Source organism: Ovis canadensis, chromosome 1, assembly GCF_042477335.2.
Source record: "Ovis canadensis isolate MfBH-ARS-UI-01 breed Bighorn chromosome 1, ARS-UI_OviCan_v2, whole genome shotgun sequence".
In the NCBI taxonomy this organism is placed as follows: domain Eukaryota; kingdom Metazoa; phylum Chordata; class Mammalia; order Artiodactyla; family Bovidae; genus Ovis; species Ovis canadensis.
In genome coordinates this window covers 261,248,118-261,265,908 of record NC_091245.1, presented here as the reverse complement: position 1 = coordinate 261,265,908, position 17,791 = coordinate 261,248,118, and the positions used below count along the sequence as shown (strand labels likewise).

The 17,791-nt window shown below is 43.0% G+C and overlaps 1 protein-coding gene across 1 annotated transcript in view; it reads right to left on the bottom strand.

The window, feature by feature from the left end:
- Positions 1–17,791, bottom strand: part of CPNE4 (copine 4) — a 624,067-nt gene that overhangs the window by 240,825 nt on the left and 365,451 nt on the right. Inside the window, exon 3 of the mRNA XM_069565947.1 lies at positions 2,068–2,247. Coding sequence (XP_069422048.1) covers positions 2,068–2,247 — 180 coding nt within the window. The remainder of the gene's footprint in view (positions 1–2,067; positions 2,248–17,791) is intronic.

Below are 17,791 nucleotides of genomic sequence, written 5' to 3'. Positions count from 1 at the left end.
AGATCTTGTTTATCCAAAGCTTTCACAATTTGGTCTGTGTGAATGATCCTCAAAATTACTTCTTTTGTAAGGCTTATCTTCCTATGTCCAACCTGTCCTTGACCCTCTACCTCATGCCAGGGGCCAGTGACACTGTCTTTGCCTTCAAACAGCTCACAACTAGTCAGGGATAAAGATGTAAAACAAATAATTACACAAATGAATCACAGCCATTCTTAGGGAGAAGCACAGAAGAGGAAGCAAACATGGAAAGGATGGTATCAAGCAGACAAGAGCTCAGAGAAGGCTCCCAGAAAGAAGTGACATTTCCACTGAAATTGGGAAGGGAACATGAGTGTGAGCAGGGAAAGGAAGCACATTCTGAGCAGATGGGAACACTGCATACAGTCTCTGGAATCAGGAAGTTTTGGCATATGTTGCAGAGTATCTTTGTTTGGATTTCCCGAAAAACAGACTCTGAGACTGAAAGTCAAAGGAGGTGAAGGAAGCACCACAGTGGAGCAGAGCAGTAAGGCAGGAAGAGGAGTGTAGCTTCATAGTCCAACTCTCACATCCATACATGACTACTGCAAAAACCATAGCTTTGACTAGATGGACATTTGTTGGCAAAGTAATGTCTCTGCTTTTGAATATGCTGTCTAGGTTGGTCATAACTTTTCTTCCAAGGAGCAAGTGTCTTTTAATCTCATGGCTGCAGTCACCATCTGCAGTGATATTGAAGCCCCCCCAAATAAAGTCTGTCACTGTTTCCATTGTTACCCCATCTATTTGCAATGAAATGATGGGACTGGATGCCATGATCTTAGTTTTCTGAGTGTTGTTTTAAGCCAACTTAAACTCTTTCGTACTCATCTCTAAACAATATCCTTACCTTTACATGGGATTAATGCAGATTTTGTGAGGCTTGAGGCTTATCTAATTTGGAATCTTTCTTTGTGGAAAAAGTACAACACTACAAATAAAAACCTGATACAGAACTTTGGAAGGATCCACATAAGTGAAGGTTTCTGAATTTTAAGCTGCACTAGTTTCCCAGTAAATCAGGCTCTGACCTTGATTAAGGGTGGCTGGTCCTCTCATCCCTTAGCTCTGCATGGTTGCTCTGACCTCTATGCCTTGTTTACATTGCTTTTTTACCTGAAGACATCCCTCCTCCTCCTTCAACTCCTGGACCATAATTTTTCAAAGTTTGGTTTCACAATGCCTTTTGTCATTCTCCCCAGCAGAAAGCTCTCCCTTCCCTGCAGGCCCACAACCATATTTAGAACCCAGGATGAGTTGCCTCATGAGAGCTTAGAGGACATCGTGAGTGGTTCTGTTTGAAGGGCACACACTGAGCCTTCTCCAGTTAGTCTTGAGCACCGGGACTATTTCTACTTAGATTCTACCTCAGCACTTATTCAAGTTCTGGGTACAGCAGGAAAGAAGGGAAAAAGGAAAGGTGTTACAAAGGCAAAATCATGGGGCTTGGAGTAAGGCCCACTTGGGTGTAACTCTGCCCTTGTTAGTGTAGGGTCTCTGGCAAGCTGATTACTTCTGAGTCTTAGTTTCTCTCTGACAAATGAATGTTTGTTTCCCAACATTGTTGTGAGGATTAAGTAAAGCATTTATCATTCACCATGTATCTATTCAGCCTTCTCTTGGGCTGCTTTTGGCACCAGAGGCTTGGGATAGCTGTGACTGAGCGATACTCCCTGTGTAATTGTTCCCGTAGTTGAGCTGGGAGATGGAAGAATGTGATGTATCAGGATAAGGCCAACATACAACTGGAGCAGAGCAGGTGCTCCATAAATAGTTGTTAAATAAATGACAGAATGAAGGAATTCAGAAACAAAAATGATTAACTTTGCAAAATAAGTAACATCTGACGTATCTGCACCATCATCCACCTGAAAGTGTAACCCTGAACATAACGGGCATGGCAGTGCATGTCACACAATGCTACACGTTAAAGGAAAGAAAATCAACAGGAGAAAGAAAGCAAGGACTGAATGAGGGGAGAGGGGAAAAGAGGAAGGAGAAAGGCCCTCAGAAGACTAAAGGGGAGGAAGGGCGTCAGGGACCCACCTGGCCAAGCGTGCACTCCATGCCGCCCAGGAAGTCGGCCTCCTTCAGCCCGTTGTGGGTGCTGCTGATGTCATGGACCTCAAACCGCAGGCGCTGCACCTCCTCGAAGTAAAAGTCCACTGTGAACAGTTTTGAATAGACTGGGTTGATGCAGGTGCGAATCACCTCTGTTCTGTCAACCTGCAGGACAGAGGAAGAGAAAACCCATCAGGGACCAGGGCCTTGTATCGTTATCCTTCAGGAAGCTTCATTTTATGGTGCTCTGTCTCCTTCCAAACTGTCAGTGCCCTCCACCAAGTCACCAGGGTGAGCAGTCTGGACATCTTCAAGGATACACCTTCTGAGAATGAGTCATGGTTCAAGGAGGAAAATCAGAATAATCTGAGCTTCACGTGTAAGGGTTTTAGAGCACCTCGTATTGTTAAGTAATAAAGCAAGAAGATGGATTATTATTAGGGGCCACCTGGAGCCCTAGGAAAAAGTCTGAAGGCATGTTTTGGCTCAGGAGGAAAAAAATCTGCACTCAATTCCTGGTGTCTTAGCGACACAGTTGGGCAAATAACCTCGTAGATGTCCCTTTTAGCCAGCCCTATTCTAGTGTTAGGGTCATATAAATTCCAGTGTCACATGAATCCCTGTGGTCTCAAGTATGCCTCTTATTGGGTTTACACGTTGACTCAGTAGCTTCAGTCCCTCTGTCTCAGTCCCCTCATCAACCAGTGAGGGCTAGAGGATTAGGGCAGTGGTCCCCAATCTGTCACTAGGGACCGGTTTCCTGGAAGACATTTTTTCCACAGACCGGGGTAAGGGGGACAGGGTTTGGGGATGATTCAGATACATTTATTGTGCATTCCACTTCTATTATTATTAGATTGTGATATATGATGAAATAAACATACAGCTCACTATAATGCAGAATCAGTGGGAGCCCTGAGCTTCTTTTCCTGCAATTAGACAGTTCCATCTAGGGGGATGTGAGCGATGGAGAGTGGCGGTAAGTATAGATGAAGCTTTGCTCACTTACCTGCTGTTCACCTCCTGCTGTGTGGCCCAGTTCTTTACATGCCATGGACTGGTACCAGTTCATGGCCTGGGGATTGGGGATCTCTATATTAGAGGTTGAAAAACCCCTAGTCTCTAATGTTCAGGAGTGAAGATTTCCCCAGCCTTCTGAGATAATTACTCTCATTTCTCCCTCATTCTCTTCCCCATTCTGTGCCCTAGGAGACTGGCTGGCCTCTATGGATTCCTGGGCTCCCTGGACCGCTGGGTGTCGGAGGAGGGAGGAAGCCTGAGGAGCGACTTGGCAGGAGATCAGAAGGACATGGCCAGTGTCTCTGCACCTCTCCACACAGTCTGCTAGCAACTCCGTTCCATAGAGGGAGCTGCCACCAGAATCTGGTGACGCGGACCTGACCTTCAGATCAAAGGATGGTGATGACTTTCTGCAGCTGCCACAGCATCCTTGGTTGACTCCCTTATCCCATGCCCATGCAAAGAGCTTCTGTGTAAAGAGTTCAGCCTTTTGAGGGAAACACTGGGAATGCCAATAGGGTACTCTGCTCTCTGCTAGTACCCCAACCACTAAAGCTCATCTCTTCCACATCTGTCCCAAATGAGAATACCCAACACCACTTATATTCTGTGAAGCCTTAGAGGACCAAGTTACAGATAACCCAAGATCCTACAGTAGTTCTCAACTGGAGATATCCATCCCTCACATTTCATAGGTCAATTGGAGTTTGCATGTATTCTCAATTTCAAAAGGAAACATCATTTTGTCAATGAAAAATATTGCCTGCCATACCAGCAAACAAATGATGCTGCAGCCACCAAGCCATCACAATACAGTCACCCTGATGGTGGGCCCTGAGGGAGCTCAGGATGGAGAGAAATGCGCTGCCAGCGGCCAAGCCTTCAGCCACTGCAGCAGCCCCACGGGGTACCCTGAAGGGACTCAGGATGGAGAGAAGCAGGATTCTGGACCCAGGTAGCTGAGGTGCATATCAAAGGAGTGGTTTCAGTGAGCCCCGACTTTTGCATCTTCCCATACATAGGAAAGTGCTAAATTTCATTAGCTTGAGACAGCTGTTTTTCTTTAATGAACAGGTATCTTTTGATGTTCCCATCACCTGATTTTTGTTGCAAAAACTCTTGTATATACTGGCTCCTCACCTTGCTTCTTGGGGGCAGTTTCTCAGAGTTATTTGAGATGCTATTTCTCAGGCTTGAAGTGCTCAAAATGTCCTCTGAATAAAACGTAAGTCTCAACTTTTATGTTGTGCAGTTTTTTTCAGTCAACAGTTTATTGGATACTCCCCAAGAGTCATTCATTAGCACCAATGGTGAAAAACACCTCCCCACTTTCATTACAGTACCAGGAGAGTTTCTCAATAAAATGAGGGAAGCCATTTTTGACCATATCATGCATGTACATGTTATCCAGCAAAGAAAAAAATCGGATACACTCTTGATCTCAGGGTTTGATCCCTGGCCCCATCTCTTCCTATGCAGGGCCTTATGTGAGAGAGGGCTACCCTGTAAGGAGTACCTTCTGCTATTTCTGGTGGGATAGATGATCCTGGCTGTGAGGAGAAGGAGAATATGGTTCTTTTACGTCCTGCTGCAAGAGATAGAAAACCAAACCTCAATCCACTGCCGATTAGGATTCGACAACAAGCTACTGCTCAGACCAATGGTTATTTGACTCTTTCCATGAAGAGTCAGCTATTTGAGCTTAATTTGTATTTTTTAAAATGTTCATTCTGGGAGGCAGGATTGTATGTTATTGACTGATTATATGGGTACAAGATTTATTATATTGGTATACTTTTATTTTTTTGTTATTAAGAAATTATACTTTTGAATAATAGTAAAAATCAGAGGCCTATCAGTTAATACTGTCCTGGAGGTGTTTCAGTCACTCCACTTAAGAGTAGTTTTCAGCCTCTTCTTTGGCGTCAGCCTGCTCTTGTGCCTTGAGTTTTTCCTAATAAAACTGAGCTGTAACCTAGCTGTAAAACTGGTCTGCCATTTTAAATCTTTGCTATGGTGAGACAGAATCAAGGAAATTACACACTCTTCCAACATATATGGTGCCATTTCTCGGATTTAACCTGGCTGGAACAACATTAACTCAGCCCCTGTGAAGCAGAGGCCAAGCACAGCAGAAGCCCAACTTGGTGAAATCTCACGCAGTGGAAGCTGAACACCAAGAAAACCCAGTGCAGTGGAAGTAACAAGAAGCCCAGCAGGTTGGAAACCAGGATAGCATAAAAACACTGGGCAGAAAGCTCATGCAGCTGAGTCCCAGATTCCAGAAGACCTCTAGTTAAGAAACCTTGGACCACTGGACAAAATCCAGAGAGGGATTGTCAGAAGATCCTCTGACCAATCCTGAGGAAATCTGGTACACTGATGGAAGCAGCTTTGTCTTAGATGGGAAAAGAAGAGCTGGATATGCAGTAGGCTCCAATTTCGAGATCATAGAGGCCAAACCTTTGCCACCAGGTACTTCAGCACAATTGGCTGAGCTCATAGCCCTGACTTGAGCTTTCGAGCTGGGAAAAGGAAAAAGAATAGCCATTTACACTGAATCCAAGTATGCCTTTCTGGTGCTACATGCACATGCTGCTATTTGGAAAGAAAGGGGCCACTTGACCACCCGAGCAAGTGTCCCCAATCAAAACTGGTGATAAAATCCTTAGGCTCTTGGAGGCAGTCTATCTGCCCACTGAGGTTTCAGTCTCTCATTGTAAAATACACCAAAACAGGAGCATGGGAATGGCACGAGGGAACCAAGCAGCCAATCAGGCACCCAAGAGAGCAGCAGTACAGAACCATGATCTAATAGGGGCTGCCACCTTAGTTCCACAGACTAATTTGCCAGAAACTCCTTCATATACTGAAGGTGATACTCTTAAAGCTAAGAATGAAGGCTTTTAAGAGGATCATATGGGGTGGTTACAAAAGGAGGGACTCCTTTTTCTGCCTGGGAACCTCCAGTGGAAGTTGGTTAACTCCTTACAAGCCACCACTCATTTAGGGGAGAAGGCCCTCCAAAGATTACTAGAAAGGTCCTTTAGAGGAACAGGCCTCCAAACAAGTATAAGGCAAGTGGTTTCCTCTTGTCCCACTTGCCAGTTAAACAACCCCCAAGGAGCTTGAAGACCCCAGCTGGCCCAGCCCGTCCAATGGGGTGGGACCTACTCAGGAGAGGACTGGAAGATATCAGTATCTCAAGGGTATAAATACCTATTAGTTATGACAGATACATTCACAGGATGTATTGAAGGCTTTCCAACCCAGACTGAGGAGGTGTTAAAAAAAAAACAAAACTGCTTCATGAAATCATTCTGAGATTTGGTCTGCACAGGTCATTACAAAGTGACAACGGGACACCATTTTCTTCTAAGGTCACCCAAAGGATCTCTAAAGCATTGGGCATTACTTATTACCTCCATTGTGCCAGGAGGCCTCAGTCTTTAGGAAAAGTAGAAAGAGGCAACCAATTCTTAGAATCAGTGATAAAAAAGATAACCCAGGAGACCTCCCTGGGATAGGAGGAGGCTTTACCAATAGCTCTCCTCTGCACGCATATCGCCCCTATACTATGGCCAGTGGGCAGCTCCAATAAGATATATGCTTGCGGGGTAGCAACCAGGACCCAAAAAATTCTAAAGACCTAACACTATAGGCCCCAGGGACTCAAGTCCTAATTAAAGTCTGGAAAGATGGGTCCCCAAAGGCTCAACTCCAGCCCACATGGAAGGGCCCCTACCCTGTAAACTTTCTACCCCCACAGCAGTCAAGGTACCAGGACATGACTCCTGAATTCACTACTCATGAGTTAAGCTGTGGAAGAAAACAGAAGAGGACACTCAATACACCTGTGAGCCCCTGGAGATCTCAGATACCTATTCAGAACTACAAATGAGCACCATTCTAATGAAAACTCCAAAAATTAACTTTCTGGAGATAAGATCTCTCAGGATAGCTCTAAAGAGCCAACACAGCTTGGCAGGGGTGGTACTCCAAAATAGACAGGAGATAGATCTCCTGATCCCTGAAAATGGAGGGACTTGAACCACCTTGAATGAAGTGTGTTGTTTTTGGGTAAATACTTCCAACTAAGTTGAAGAAAGTCTCACAGACCTCAAGCAAAACTTTCAGATCCTACAGGATCTCAAAGAATGAGCTGGAGAGTTCTTGGGGTGGCTACAACCTCTCTTTGGGGGGTCTTTCACCTGGAAAGGGGGAATTTGGAGTTGGCTAATGCCCCTACTAATCCCTGTTATCGTCATATTGATGCTGCTTATGATTGCTCCTGCTGCTGCTGCTAAGTCGCTTCAGTCGTGTCCAACTCTGTGCGACCCCATAGACAGCAGCCCATCAGGCTCCCCCGGTCCCTGGGATTCTCCAGGCAAGAATACTGGAGTGGGTTGCCATTTTCTTCTCCAATGCATGGAAGTGAAAAGTGAAAGTGAAGTCGCTTAGTCATGTCCGACCCTAAGAGACCCAATGGACCACAGCCTTCCAGGCTCCTCCGTCCATGGGATTTTCCAGGCAAGAGTACTGGAGTGGGGTGCCATTGCTTTCTCCATGATCGCTCCATGTATTATCAATTTTCTAACCTGTTTTGTCTCTGCCCAGGCCAACAAACTACAACATGGAGTGCCAGTTCAACAAGGATATATAAAACTACACCTGACCACAAAAAATATCACTCATCCTTAGATGGACATCACTATAAGGACTCTGAGGCTTGGGAGAAGCAAGAAGGGGAGGTTCAATGTCCCCTCATTGTCTCAGCTCAGCAGGAAGTAGCCAGAGATACTACGACACTCCATTGCCAAAGAATTGGGCCTCCCGTCTCTTGAGGGGGGAATGTTAGGTAGTTAGAATAGGAAAAAGGAGTCCAAAATGGCAGTGGCTAAAAGACAAAGAAAGGAAAAAGTCTGCAAAAGGGGAACAGAAGGAAATCCGTGGACGGGAGTGAGAACTTCAGGTGAAACAAACGCTCCCCCTTCTTGGCTAGCCCAGTTTGCATAGGGCAGGCTCAGGGGGAGAAGACAAATGTATAAAAGGAAGAAGCCTAGAAGGATTGAGTCCTCTCCTTTGGGGTTGACCCACCCTCACTCCTTGAGGGTGTACTATCCTTTGTTTTTCCTAATAAAACTGAGCTGTGACAGAAAAAAAAGTAGTTTTCCTTTAATTTGCCAACAGAACGGAAGTACTATTTCTATTGCCCTACCTTTGGGGGGGAAAAAAACACAGAGATTATCTGGCAACCTGGGGCTGGATTTGTACATGGAAACCAATTGGGGGCTGCCTCATTCAGATGGGTGCTCTTTCTCCATTTTCCAAGCTCTTAATCTTCAATTAATTCTTCCATCTGACTCCTAGAGGCATTATTGCAACTTTTGGTCAAAATTCATAGTATCATGAGCCATATGATAAAAGATTTAACTGCATTCATGTAGTGCCTTTTGATAGAGGGTTTTGAAACCACAGTCCCCAAGAAGTAACTTATAGGTGGATTCTCAAGATACAGAAAAGATGCTTTTCTTGTGGCTGAAGGAATAGAGTCCTGGACAGGTTTAGATTATAAGAGATAGAAGATGCAAACTCAAGTCTTTATTTCTCTGCTTTAACCATCCCAAAGGGCACAAATGGCTGATGTGCATCAGTTCTGCTGGTTTTCTTCTCACTTCTTGATTTGTAAATGCTGATCCCACACAAACATCATGCCACACCTCAGATGGACCATCCAAAGCAATACTGAATGACTTCTTTTTGTGAGGGAAAGGACTGATTTGGAAACAAGTTAAGTAACACACATTTGCATTACCAACATAGATAATTACAAGGGTAATCTCAGGACCAGTGAGACTCCTGAGTATGGATGCTCAGGACTAGAAGGACAATGATGATGGGGAAATGCTTGTAACACTTGCTGATGTTTCAAAACATTTGGCGTTCCTAGTCTTTATGGGAGATACATTATCATTTCTGGAGACTGAAGTTGGGTTTAACCTGAGCAACAGAGCCTAGGATGGCTGTTGTTTCTCATTGAGAGGCTTCAAGGTCAAGGCAGTTATTTCCAAAGGACCACCCTTTGCCTGGTGCTGCCAGTTGCATCAGAATAATTGGGGGCAGGTTTCCCTATACTCAATTCATGATCCCTACACTTGGGGTTCTGATTCAATAAGGGGGGGAGGTGGGAGGGGGGTTCGGGATTGGGAACATGTGTACACCCGTGGAGGATTAATGTTGATGTGCGGCAAAACCAATACAATATTGTAAAGTAAATAATAATAATAATAATAATAAATTAAAAAAAGAAAAAAAAAGTAGGGGATCCTAGAAATGTGTATTTTAAAGGTGTCCTAGGCAATCTGAATGGGAGAATATCAGAGTAAAAGAATTGAAGAGATGCAAGGTCTAGCTCTTGCTCTTATGTGTGTGTGTTTTTTTTTTTTGTCAAGGTTTTAAAAATTTTGCTTTCTTTCTGTTACCGAGTCTGCAAAACTGTCAACACTTCTCTCTGCTTCTCTCCTCTGCAGTTGTAATGACTGATATCCTAGTGTTGCTTATGGTTTGCAGAACATATTCACACCCATTTTTGTTTGATTCTTAGAACAATCATATGCTGTAGATTTATATTATTTTATATAAGAGTAAAATCAAGGTCAGACATCAGGACAAAGTACTGGATGACAGAATGGGCAGTGAGCTCAGGCCTTTTGACCACAAAGTCTGGACTATTTTCTTAATTCATCTTTATTCATAAGCATCCCTAGAAGGAAAGAAAAAAAATGTAGCTGTGTTATGATATCATGATGATAGAATCAATCATTGAATATTGCTTTTGATGAGATGCTATTTTAAAGACTTTCATCTAAAACATTTTTCAGCACACCAGTTTCTCAGTATACCAGTAAAGTTTATGATAGTTAATGTTTATGGAAGGCTTGGTGTGTCAGAGGCACTCACTTTTTAAAAATGCATTATTGGGGTATAATTTACATAAAATAAACCACATCTACTTAAAGTACGCAATTCGGTAAGGTTTGATATGTGAAACCTTCCCCACAACCAAGTGAAGGCACCCATGACCCCCTACAGAGTCTTCATGTCCCCTTAAAACCTTTCTCTCACCCCTCCCTGCCTTTGTTCCCAAGCAACTACCAATCTGTTCTCTGTTACCATAATCAGTTTGTATCCTCTATAATGGCATATAAGTTAATTGCAGACTGTGTAACCTTTTTGTCTTTATTCTCTCATTCAGTGTAATTATTTTGAAATTTATTCATTGTGCATCAGTGGTTCATCTTTTTTATTTCAGAGTAATATTTCATTGATGAACTGTTTCCAATTTGGCTGTTACACATAAAACTGCCATGGATATTCATGTACAAACATTTGTATGGACTTTATATTTCTTCTCTCTAGGAGTGAAATAGGTATATGTTTAACTTCTAAAATTCTAACTGGTGTGTAGTGGTATCACATTGTGGTTTTAATTTGTGTTTTCTTAATAACTCATGAGGGCTTTAATAGCATCTTTGCAAGTGCTTATGTGCCATCTGTCTCTTTTGGTGAAGTGTATGTTCAAATCTTCTGACTCTCTTTTCATTCTTATGACAACATTGTGATGTAGGTACTATTATCATCCCCTTTCCTGAGAGGTAGAGAGACACCCATACCTTTCCCAATTTCATACAGCTTGTGAGAGGTAGGATTTTTCATCTTTATGCTAAATAGTCATGCAAATTTGAAGCTTTTTCACCTAAATCCTCTTGTACACAACAGACATGGATATGGAACTAATGGGGAAAGTCAGTGAATGAAGCTGTAGTTGTGTCTCCAGTTTGTCCGCTGGCATATTGGAGATACAAGGGGAGCCCCATACACTGCCCAGGGAATTGTGTGTGGGACAAGATCAGTCTGTCATCAAAAATAATTCAACACAGATAATGGCCATCTGCTCCCTGAGTCCCCCAAGGGCTGGGACTGACAGAGGCAAAGGAGGTGAGGGGACTGAGAGGTGAGCACTAAACAATGTGATGCTATTAATGGGGAAAAACTAAAGCCAGGAGCCAAAACTGATGTCTCACTGAACGGTTTAAGGTTTCCTGGAGAAGTACAAGTCTTTATCCCAAGGATAACAGGGCTGGAGAAGAGTGATATCATGTGCCAGAGAGAGACATAACCTAACCCCTAGGGCAGGCTCATAATTAGATATTATTTAAAACTTATATTCCTTAAATATTTTCTCAATATTTATTTAGTGAGAGTGAGGAGAAACTAACTTTCTCTGAATAAAGAAAGGATAACGTTAGGATCAAAAATAAAGGAATGATTACAGACAATTTTTCAAACCGTGGAACTTCCAAAGGGACATATTAAACCACATAGAATTTAGATATTAAGATAAGTCACTGAGTCACAGGAATTAGCATTATTCAGCTTCAGATGCTTTCGAGTGCTGGCTGTGGGATTGGTGGACTTCCCCACAGCTGCAGGAAACAAGTCACTGGTCTTGAAAATCACTCAACAGGGGGAGATAGGTTGGCGCTGGTGAGATATGGCTTTTATTTTCATTGTAGTGGGTTTTCTACTTGAATAGGACTAACACTCTTTCACATTTTGCTGGTTATGTAAGAAGTCACACGTGGGAACCTGAGTTTCCTGACGCCAATTTTGTGCTATGTCTTTGTGGTTACATCATTCTGGTGGTGTGCCACATGGATGGTTCCTGCTCAGTTTGAAAATATGCCTGAGTATTTGTCAACTTTTGCTTCTCCTTCAGTTATAATATCCTGGGCTAAAGCTGACCTTGCACCTGAACATATGTGGTCCTCAGTGGGGGCAATACTCACTTTTCTACGGAGCACATGGAAATGCATAGAGGTGTCTGGGGTTGTCACAATGATGGGGTGACTTCAGTTCAGTTCAGTTGCTCAGTCATGTCTGATTCTTTGCAACCCCATGAATTACAGCACGCCAGGCCTCCCTGTCCATCACCAACTCCTGGAGTTCACTCAGACTCACATCCATCGAGTCAGTGATGCCATCCAGCCATCTCATCAGTCTTCATAGTCAATAAGGGAGTACAATGCAGTACTTGGGTGCAGTCTCAAAATGACAGTAATCTCAGTTCATTTCCAAGGCAAACCATTCAACATCACACAATCCAAGTTTATGCCCCAACAATTAATGCCAAAGAAGCTGAGGTTGAATGGTTCTATGAAGACCTATGACACCTTCTAGAACTAACACCAAAAAAAAAGATGTTTTTCATCATATAGGATTGGAATGCAAAAGTAGGAAGTCAATAGATACCTGAAGTAACAGGCAGGTATGGCCTCTGAGTACAAAATGAAGCAGGGCCAAGGTTAACAGCAAAAACAAGACCTGGAATAGCTGTGGCTCAGATCATGAGCTTCTTATTGCAAAATCCAGGATTAAATTGAAGAAAGTAGGGAAAATCACTAGGCCATTCTGGTATGACTTAAATCAAATCCCTCATGATGATACAGTGGAGGTGAGGAATAGATTCAAGGGATTAGATCTGGTAGATAGAGTCACTAAAGGACTACAGGTGGAATATTGTACAGGAAGCAGGGACCAAAACTAACCCAAAGAAAAAGAAATGCGAGAAGGCAAAGTGTCTTAGGAGGCCTTACAAATAGATGAGAAAAGGAAAGAAGTGAAAGGCACAGGAGAAAAGGGAAGATATACCCATCTGAATGCAGAGTTCCAAAGAAAAGTGAGATAAGAAAAGACTTCTTAGGTGAACAATGCAAAGAAATAGGGGAAAACAATAGAGTGGTAAAGACTAGAGATCTCTTCAAGGAAATTGGAGATACCATGGGAACATTTCATGCAAGATGAACATAATAAAGAACAGAAATGGCCAGTCCAGGTTTGATGCATGATACTGGATGCTTGGGGCTGTGCACTGGGATGACCCAGAGGGATGGTATGGGGAGGGAGGAGGGAGGGGGATTCAGGATGGGGAACACGTGTATACTTGTGGTGGATTCATGTTGATGTATGGCAAAACCAATACAATATTGTAAAGTAATTAACCTCTAATTAAAATAAATAAATTTATATTAAAAAAAAAGAAATGGCAAGGACCTAGCAGAAGCAGAAGATATTATGAAGAGGTGGCAAGAATACACAGAAGAACTGTACAAAAAAAGATCTTAATGACCCAGATAACCATGATAGTGTGGTCATTCACCTAGAGCCAGATATCCTGGAGTGTGAAAGTCAAGTAGGCCTCAGGAAGCATTACTGCGAACAAAGCTAGTGGAGGTGATGGAATTCCAGTTGAGCTATTTAAAATCCTAAAAAATGATACTTTTAAAGTGTTGCACTCAATATGCCAGCAAATTTGGAAAACTTAGCAGTGGCCACAGCACTGGAAAAGGTCAGTTTTCACTTCAGTCCCAAAGAAGGGAAATGCCAAAGAATGTTCAAACTACCATATAGTTCTACTCATTTCACATGCTAGCAAAGTAATACTCAAAAAAATACTTCAAGCTAGATTTCACCAGTATGTGAAACAAGAAATCCCAGATGTACAAGCTGGATTTAGAAATGGCTGATGAACCAGAGAGCAAATTGCCAATATCCTTTGGATCATAGAGAAAGTATGAGAATTCCAGAAATATATCTACTTTTGCTTCACTGACTATGCTAAAGCCTTTGACCGTGTGGATCACAGCTAACTGTGGAAAATTCTTACAGAGATGGGAATCCCACACCACCTTACCTGTCTTCTGAGAAACCTGTATGCCGGTCAAGAAATAATAACTAGAACCGGACATGGAACAATGGGCTGGTTCAAAATTGAGAAAGTACTTCAAGGCTGTATATTGTCACCGTGCTTATTTAACTTATGTGCAGAGTACATTGTGTGAAGGCCAACCTGGATGAATCACAAGCTGGAATCAAGATTTCCAGGAGAAATATCAACCTCAGATATGCAGATGATACCACTAATAGCAGAAAGCTAAGAGGAACTAAAGAGCCTTTTGATGAGGGTGAAAGAGAGTGAAAAAGTTGGCTTAAAATTCAACATTCAAAAAAATGAAAATCATAGCAACTGGTCCCATCACTTCATCACAAATAGAAGGAGAAAAAGTGGGAACTGTGGCAGACTTTATTGTCTTGGGCTCCAAACTCATTGTGGATGGTGACTGTAGCAACGAAATTAAAAGATGCTTGCTCCTTGGAAGGAGAGCAATGACAAATTTAGAAAGCACATTAAAAAGCACACTGTATGCGAGACAGCAAAAGAGACACAGATGTATAGAACAGTCTTTTGGACTCTGTGGGAGAGGAAGAGGGTGGGATGATTTGGGAGAACGGCACTGAAACATGTATAATATCATATAAGAAACGAATTGCCAGTCTAGGTTCAATGAAGGATACAGGATGCTTGGGGCTGGTGCACTGGGATGACCCAGAGGGTTGGTATGGGGAGGGAGGTGGGAGAGGGGTTCAGGGTTGGGAACACGTGTACACCCATGGTGGATTCATGTTGACGTATGGCAAAACCAATACAATATTGTAAAGTAAAACAAAACAAAACAAAAACATAGTGCATTCAGATGCAGATGCAATAAACACCACTTATGTACAAAAAAAAAAAAAACAAAAAAAAAACAAAACAGTGACATCACTTGGCTGAAAAAGTTCTTTATAGTCAAAGCTATGGTTTCTCCAGTAGTCATGAACAGATATGACAGCTGGACGATAAAGAAACTGAGTGCCAAAGAATTGATGCTTTTGAGCTGTGGTGTTGACGAAGACTCTTGTCTCCTTGGACAGTAAGGAGATCAAACCAGTCAACCATAAAGGAAATCAACCCTGAATTATCATTGTAAGGACAGATGCTGAAGCTGAGCGCCAATAATTTGGCCACCTGATGTGAAGAGCCAACTCATTGGAAAAAATCCTGGTGCTAGGAAATATTGAGGGCAGGAAAAGAAGGGGGTGACAGAGGATGAGATGCTTGGATGGCATTAATGACTCAATGGACTTGAGTTAGAGAAAACTACAGGAGATAGAGAAGAACAGAAAAGCCTGGCATGGTGCAGTCCCTAGGGTCACAAAGAGTTGGACACAACTTAGGGACTGAACAACATCAAGAGAATGGAAACAATCTAAATGTCCAATAAAAGATGAATGGATAAAGATGATGTGGTACATATATACAGGCTTCCAAGATGGTGCTAGTGGTAGAGAACCCACATGCCAATGCAGGAGATATAAGAGATGCAGGTTCAGTCTCTGGGTTGGGAAGATCCCCTGGAGGAGAGCATGGCAACCTACTCCAGTATTGTTGCCTGGAGAATCCCATGGACAGAGGAGCCTCACCAGCTACAATCCACAGGGTCAGACACAACTGAAGCGACTTAGCATGCATGCACGAGGTACATATATACAATGGAATATTAGTCACTGAAAGGAATGACATTGAATCATTTGGAGTGACATGAAAGAACACAGAGTCTGTTGCAGAGACTGAAGTAAGTCAGAAAGAGAAAAACAAATATATATTAAGATATATATGGAATTTCTGGTACAGAGCAGGAATAGAGATGCAGATATAGAGAACTGACTTGTAGATATGCGAGTGGGGGGAAAGCAAATGGGACAAATTGGGAGCGTGGCACTGATATATATATACACTACCACATGTAAAATAGTGGGAAGCTGCTGTACAGCTCAGGGGCCTCAGCTTGGTGCTCTGTAGAGACCAAGAGGGCTGGGATGGGGGTGAGGTTGGAAGGAGACTCAAGAGGAAGGGGATATCTGTATACACATACCTGATTCACAATGCTATACAGTAGAAACTAACATAACATTGTAAAGCAATTATAGTCCAATTAAAAAAAAGATTCATCTCTGAAAAGGCATTCCTCACCCACCCCACAGAAAAATCTTCAAATGTTCTAGATTAAATTGAATGAATTTAATCTAGAATTACAAAAGTCAATCCATTGCCAACCCCCACCCCAACACACACATATCACTTAACTTTCTGCTCTGCACTTCATCTTCCTCTCCAGGAACAGAGTCCCTTGTGTGAGCTGGGTTCTCTTTATGCAGCCAGTGGGATTAGTCTGCTGGAGGACCTGGTGTGAGGCAGTCCTTTCACCATGAGTCTCAGCTGGGTTTGTATTGCTCAGAGTAAACAGCAGAGTCACATCACCTCATTGAAGACTGTGGTTCAGAAATGAATGAAATGAACATCACCTAGAGGCACCTTCAGAGAGGTCGCAAGGGCCACAGGCAGGGCTCCTGGGTCTTCCTTTTGCTTTGCTGGCCTCCTCAGCCCCCAATGGCAGGGGTCACAAGTATCTAACTCTGCGTCCTCCTCATGTGTTCCTCTCCCCAGTATGAGTGCCCAGTGTGTGTGGCTTAGTTCCCATGGTCAAAAATTCCTATTTGAAACATAAGCCCCAGTGTGATGTTATTAGGAAACAGGGCTTTGTGGAGGTAATTAAGTCATGAGGGTGGAATGCTCTCAAATGGGATTAATGCCCTTAAAATAAGAGCCCCCAAAGAGCTCCCTTGCCCCTTCTGCAACATGAAGACATGGCAAGAAGACACCTCAGTGTTTAGTAACCAGGCTCTCATCAGACATCAAATCTGCTGACCCCTTGATTTGGACTTCCAGCCTCCAGGACTGTAAGAAGTAAAAATTTTTTTGTTTACAAATTGTCCAGTCTATGGTATTTTGTTATAGCAGCCCTAACAGACTAAGACACAAGGTGATCTTGAAACTTTTTATGTAATTTAAATTTTGTAATTATGTAATTTAGAAATCTTAATCAATGCACAGTTAAGTTTGAGAACTAGTGATATTATATTACCAGGTGCTATGGCTCAGCTCCAAGATCACGGTGACCAGAAGGTATCACGTGATCTACTCTGAGCACCCCAGAGTCAGACTGTGTGTTGGCACATTTCTGCTTTCTTGGGAGCTGCCATCTTGACTGCTGCTCATCGTGCTACAGGATATGAAGACTGAAGGAAATAACTAAACGGTGAGCTGATTTAGTTGAAGGTTTATCCATCCAAGCACTCCATTAACTGCAACACTCTCAATTTGTGAGATGGGTTAGTGAAGGTGGTGATTAGCCTTCTTTGCATCCACAGATTTTCTGCTCTACTCTGTGCCCCGAGGAGACTGGCTGCATGAATTGGTTTGTTAGGATTTCTTTGCCAGTTTGCCTCCTTCAGCCAATGGGAGGCATCAGTAGGAGATTAGAAAGGGGGAGGAAAGAGGTCAGTGTGTTTTTCTTGTCCCTCTCCCTGCCCCACACTGCACCTGTACAGTGACCATGTCTTCCCATCCCTCAGTCTTCTGCTAGTAGCCTGCCTGCAAGGTTCTAGCTCTCACTGGGTTCTAGTAACACTGCTATTTCCACCTGCCTATCAAGCCTAGTGGTCCATCCCACTATTGCTACTCAGAGCATCTCAGCATCTCTTGCTGATCCCTTTAACTCTGCACACACATCCCTGTGTGTGTCATTAACATGTCTTATGGAAGAGCCTTCAGAATCCCAAGGGCAGGCAAAATTGCGTCCCGTCTGGTGGCTCACGATGAATGCATTATATGCTCTTTTAAGAGTCTGAAAACTGGGGATCAATATGTGATTCATGTGGTAACTTCCTCTTAGCCTCAACGTCTATT